This window comes from Sinocyclocheilus rhinocerous, unplaced genomic scaffold, assembly GCF_001515625.1.
Source record: "Sinocyclocheilus rhinocerous isolate Xijiao unplaced genomic scaffold, SAMN03320098_v1.1 scaffold1112, whole genome shotgun sequence".
NCBI classification, from domain to species: domain Eukaryota; kingdom Metazoa; phylum Chordata; class Actinopteri; order Cypriniformes; family Cyprinidae; genus Sinocyclocheilus; species Sinocyclocheilus rhinocerous.
The window spans coordinates 1,474,033-1,480,293 of NW_015657961.1; the positions used below are offsets into that span (position 1 = coordinate 1,474,033).

At 36.5% G+C, this 6,261-nt stretch overlaps 1 protein-coding gene across 2 annotated transcripts in view; it reads right to left on the bottom strand.

The window, feature by feature from the left end:
• Positions 1–2,246: 2,246 nt before the first annotated feature.
• Positions 2,247–6,261, bottom strand: part of lig1 (ligase I, DNA, ATP-dependent) — a 23,491-nt gene continuing 19,476 nt past the window's right edge. For both annotated transcript variants that reach the window (XM_016529956.1, XM_016529955.1), the window contains exons 23-27: positions 4,177–4,329; positions 3,686–3,739; positions 3,457–3,600; positions 3,216–3,308; positions 2,247–2,514 (exon numbers count right to left, since the gene is read on the bottom strand). In XM_016529956.1, coding sequence (XP_016385442.1) covers positions 2,440–2,514; positions 3,216–3,308; positions 3,457–3,600; positions 3,686–3,739; positions 4,177–4,329 — 519 coding nt within the window. In that variant the 3' untranslated portion in view covers positions 2,247–2,439. The remainder of the gene's footprint in view (positions 2,515–3,215; positions 3,309–3,456; positions 3,601–3,685; positions 3,740–4,176; positions 4,330–6,261) is intronic.

Genomic DNA, 6,261 nt, shown 5'->3' on the forward strand with positions numbered 1-6,261 from the left:
GGAGTGTTTGCTGTTAAGTTAGTATGACACACACGCGGTCCTCTGGGTGGAGAGCGGTTTATTTACCCTGAGAAAAGTCTGGCAGTGAAACCTTTGAGCGCTCGCACACATATTCTGGTCCATACTCAAGGAATACAAGCCTAGAAGTGATAGGTCAGGCAAGAATGAAAAATGTCATTATTTACTCACCCTCAAGTCGTTCCAAACACGCACGTCTCTTTTTTTGGATCATAAAAGGAGAAGTGATGAAGACAGCGAACAGGTACCAAAGCTTTCAAGCTTCAAAAAGGACAGATGAACTCATCATAAATGTGGTCCATATGACTCGTACGCTAGGCTATTTTTCTTTCCGAAGACTTCTACAGTCATACAATAGTGCATAATGTACAAATGCGTGAGCTCAAATTTAAAGGCATACTTCATGAAGGGAAAATAAATAACTCAATGACTTACCTTAATGTAGTCCAGAACCTGTATTATTTCTTGTACGAAACACAAAATATACTATAAAAGATCAACTCTTTTTGTCCATACAAAAATACAAAACTTGTATGGACGAAACTGCTCAAATAATTAAAAAAGTAATTTTTATTTAGTAAAAATAAAACCACAGAAAACAAATAATGCATCGATATGCTGAGAATGGAATACTAGCATACTGCACAGTATGCACTTTTTGAAAGTAGAACGATAAAGTACACAATAAAAAATAAATTTTTACCTTATACATTGTCACATTTTTGTGTAAAAATGTTTTTACTGTTGACAGTCCAAGCAAATAATCTACGTTTTCACATTAGAAATGAAGTCAAGCACAATGCATTAAGGGAAGCACCTACACAGTGCTCTGTACAATGGACACTTCACTAAAATGTGAAAAAAATAAAAAATAAATTTAAGCTGAACAGAAAAAAATATATATATAAACGCACAAAAAAAAAATTCCTAAAACAGACTTAAAATAAAATGCTAACTCAATTATATTAATAAACAATATAACAGTACATTAATACTAAAAAAAACAGTTTCTCAGTAAACATACTGCATAGTAAAGGTAGTATGCCATTCTGAGCGAGCCCTGTGTATATATTAGGACGATTAGATTGGTTCAGTTCTTGGATTCCAGTTAATAAAAAAACATGTGGTTATAACACATGCCCTTACTAATGAACAGCAGAGTAATTTAGCCGAATGCTTCAAGGCTCTTAGGGAAGCACCTACACAGTGCTCTGTACAATGGACACTTCACTAAAATAAGTGAAAAAAATAAAAAAATAAATTTAAGCTGACCAGAAAAATATATATATATAAACGCACAAAAAAAATTCCTAAAACAGACTTAAAATAAAATGCTAACTCAATTATATTAATAAACAATATAACAGTACATTAATACTAAAAAAAACAGTTTCTCAGTAATCATACTGCATAGTAAAGGTAGTATGCCATTCTGAGCACAGCCTGTGTATATATTAGGACGATTAGATTGGTTCAGTTCTTGGATTCCAGTTAATAAAAAAACATGTGGTTATAACACATGCCCTTACTAATGAACAGCAGAGTAATTTAGCCGAATGCTTCAAGGCTCTTAAAATCAATCTTATCTGCAATCCAAACCAAGCAAGTACATTCAGCTCATGGGCTATTTTAATGAGCATTAACAGTTGAATTATTAATACTGTATTATTTCACATTAATTCAACTTGTATTCATTTATTGTAATTCCTTTCTCAAATACTTCCACAGATGGGTGAAGCCTGTCCTATGAACGCTCGCTATTACTAGACTGTCACAGCAACACTTTAAAATTCTCTTTAGTCTTAACTCTGACAGCAGTGTCAAAACCTGCCAGGCTCATTTCAGAGAGGGTGAGCAAATAGTGGAGAAGAGAAAGGGAAACCTTTGAAGGAAGCGATGGAGAGTACAAAAGCGAGTGATGGAAAGAAAGAGCTAGATAATTTAATTTTCTATCTTTGGCCACTGACAATAGAACCGTTGGACAATTCACTGGAAACCCACTATGCTAAAGATACACACTTCAACATGAATATGCACTCACATGATCATCTGTGCATAGATACACACTTAAAAACAGCATATTAATGGTCATCCATAACCTAATAAATGTGTGAAATTCAACCATGAATACAAGAAACACAAGGGATCACATGCAAAGTACACAAAAGAGACATAAAAGGCAAAACATTCACAAAACCATGGTGACAAACACCCTAGGCAGTCAGTTAGTGAAAAGCAAGTTTATTTTAGCTCTGTATCATTGAAAGACTATTTACATGTTCATTTCCATTTTTCATTAAGTCACACAATATCACAGCATTAAAATTCAGCACATTAATATGCAACATAATATTGAAAAACGCTCCATTGCCCAATAGGAATAAGACAAGCTGACAACAGGATCCAATCAGAGCACAACAATCAATAGTAGTCTTCCAGATCTTGTTTTTTGCCCTGGTTTTGAATCTGCTGCTGCTTCTTGTAGAGATCTGCAATCTGAAAGAGAGAGCGAGAGAGAGACTGATGCAGGAGATCAGAATAGTTCATTTTGAGAGGGTGTGTTTGTGTGCCTGTGCGTTTCCAACCATCGGGAGACAGGAATAAAAGAAAACCGAAATAAATGAACTGTGAAAATGAGCGGGGGAAAGAAAGAAAGACAGTGTGGAGCGTAAAAAGATGGATTTCCTTTAACGGATCCACTCCACTTGCTCCACTAAATCACAATGTCACAAAGCTCTGAACTACGCCAATGTCATCACATTTGACTTTCAGAAGGAAAAACTACTTTAAAAATTCACTCTTCCTGTCTCATATGCCATGGAACTACATCACACACACATATGGTGTCATATCCTGCTTTTCCATACATTATGCACTTATGACATTTGCTTTTGAAAGGAACATCCCATGTGGGGTAATTACTGTTGTCTCCTACACTTGTGCTTTTTCTACTGTAAGACGTATATTTTATTTATAAAGGAATGAATTAATGAAATATTGATTTATAAAATATTTATTGATAAATTATATCATATATTAGGTATTTCTTATTAATTTTAATGTCAAAACACATCGTTGCTTTACTTTTTCAAACTTTTTGGACGCACTGCATTCACATTAGCACTATGTAGTAAATAAATACACAATGTCCACTTGTGTGTCTTGCTCTTCATTATTCTGCATTTCGTGTATGTTACCTGTGACCCTGTGGTGGCATCCTCTGGTTTTTTGTCATCTCTAATCCTGAGGTACCGTGGGAAACGGAGTGAAATGCCTTTCTCTGGGTCCACCTGATGGCCAAGGAGAGAATGGCACCATGAAAAGCCAAACTTAAGCACTATAAACTAAGACCTGGCACCATTATCTATACAACACAAACATCAGTCATCAAAAAACACTGATTCAGCCTTATGATTCGCATCTGCTTGGTGTACTGACCAATCCCATTGCTGCCTTGTAGACTGGAGACAGTGAAAGGTCAGCGCATTTCACCTCCCACACTTGTACCGCCTCCAGCCAGACATCCGGCTCTGCCGATTGGTCCACACGGTAATATGGGCGTGGTTTAGGCAAGATGTGCTCCTGAGGTGGATGGCACATAAAGACATTAAACATATAAATACAGGAACACAACATGGAAACCAAGGAAGTGTAAATCTTGCTTTACCTTTAAAAAATTGTAATGTTGCTCCAGATCTTCATCTTTGAAGCCTGTTCCAATCTGACAAAAATCAACAAATAAATATACTGCAAAAACTAATGAACATTAAAATTCGAAACCACAACAATCATTAATATATATTATATAATAATATACTCTCCCGTTCAAATATCTGGCGTCAGTTTTTGAAATAAATTAATACTCTTATATAGCAAGGACACATTAGAATGATTTCTGAAGGATCATGTGACAATGAAGACTGGAGTAATGCTGCTGAAAATTCAGGATCCACCAAAGGAATAGAAACAGTTCTTGTAATTGTAATAATTTCACAATATTGAGTAATATCTATATACATGAATTAGACATTACACAATAATTAATTACAAAATCTGTGAGTAATTCAATTTATTAAATCTGTATATGATGCAATTACTTCATCTTTAATTGATTTACAGTCCTAGTTTTCCCTGGTCTCTCTCATTCTACACACACACCTTGCAGACAGACTGGAACTCCTCGTTCTCCTCATCGTAGCAGGCCAGTAGAAATCCTCCATAGCTGCCTGCTCTCTTCCCCTTCCCCAGATAAGCACCAATCACGCACAGATCCACTGTGTCTCCAACAGCCTCCAGATAGTCCTTCTTCAGCTGCAGAAACAGACCATTAGAAACAATACAGCAGACAAGCAATTGACAGTTCTGACAGTAGTATAAATAAGAATAAATTGCTAAACTATACTGCAAGAATTTTTTTTTAACTGTATCTGTCGTGTTCTGGAGTATAAAAAAAAGCACATAAATAAATAAACAATTGGAATGCGATAAATGTACCCAAGAAGCAAAACAACAAAAAATCGTCATCAGTCTCCACTTTGTCATTTCAACCCTGTATGACTTCCATGTCTTTCTTCCGTTGAACCTAAAAAGAAATGTTTGGCACAATGACAGCCTCAGTCACCATTCACTTTTACCACACTGTTTTCATACAATGAAAGTGAATGGTGACCGAGGCTGTCGTTCTGCTGAACATTTAGTGTTACACTGAAGTCACAAGTTTGAAACATAAGGGCTGTGTCAAACCTCCCTTTATGTTAGAGACCATGAATTTGGAGTTTTAAGCAACAAAAACAAAATCTTGGTGAAATAAATTCATGTGACATCTGGAGGTATGAGAGAGGGAAGTTCATTATTCAGCAAGGAGGAATTAAAATGATCACAAGTGACTTTTACATTGTTACAAAACATTTCTGTTGAATAAATGCTGTTCTTTTGGACTTTCCATTCATCAAAGAATCATAAAGAAACCTGTAATGGCTGCTGAAAATTCAGCTTTTCCGTCAGAAATAATAAAAATACATAGAAAACAGGTATTTTAAATTGTAAAAATATTTCACAATATTATGTTTTACTGAATTTTTGCTGCATCAGATAAATGCAGCCTTGGGGTGTATAACAGTATGAGTAATTTGTCAATTTACACAGTGATAAAACATTCCAAAATATTATGCTGGAAAATTAAGCCTCAAATGTTTTATTTCACATAACCATGTCGTAATACTTTTTTGGTAATCCAATAAATGAAACACTACAAATTAAATGTACTTCATCTCATTTGATTATTTTGTCTTTCATTTGGAATTTGATGGACGCAAACCAAAAGATTATTCACAACTAATGAATAAGTTTGACATCAGCGCACGACAGCTGCTTCACATTAGACACACTCGGATAGAAACCAAAACACTCGTAACAGTAATACATTCTGAATTTGACTGGATGAGACACATTTGTAGTAAAATAGCAGATATACAGTACAATCATTTGTGACCAGCAATTAGTTGAATTCTGTATTGACAAGGCAAGTTGCCTGACAACCATAAACAACCTACAGTTAAACCAGACTAAATATAAACCTCCCATTACAATCCACAAAACAATGTAGAATCTGGAACAACCATCAGCAACAGTTTGCAGAGTACACTACAGATTTCTGCATTTTTTGTCTTTAAAATGCACCATGGATATATCACATTATATAAGGCAAGAGTGTCAAACTCAATTCCTGGAGGGCCAGAGCCCTGCAGAGTTTACACACATACTATGTAGTTTTCAAATAAGCCTGAAGGACTTGATTAGTTGGATCAGGTGTGTTTAATTAGGGTTGAATCTAAACTCTGCAGGGCTCCGGCTCTCCAGGAATTGAGTTTGACACCCCTGATATAAGGTATAGCACAGGGGTCTCCAAACTCGGACCTGGAGGGCCGGTGTCCTGCAGAGTTTAGCTCCAACACACCTGCCTGGAAGTTTCTAGTATGCCTAGTAAAACCCATAGACTGTATAAAAACATGGACGTAGTGTCCGTGACATCACCCATAGGTTTCCGAAGAGCGTTTTTGAAGCCTAGGCGGAGCCGGCTGTCGCCATCTTGGCAGCGCGTCACCGCGCGTCACTCCCGAGTAATCGAAAATGGGCAAAGAGGCGGGAGCTGGTTGCTGAAACCACACCCACCTAGCTCGACGGTGGTGACAGCAGCGGCAATCCACCTGTCACTCAAGTGGCCACGCCCTTAATTATGCAGAA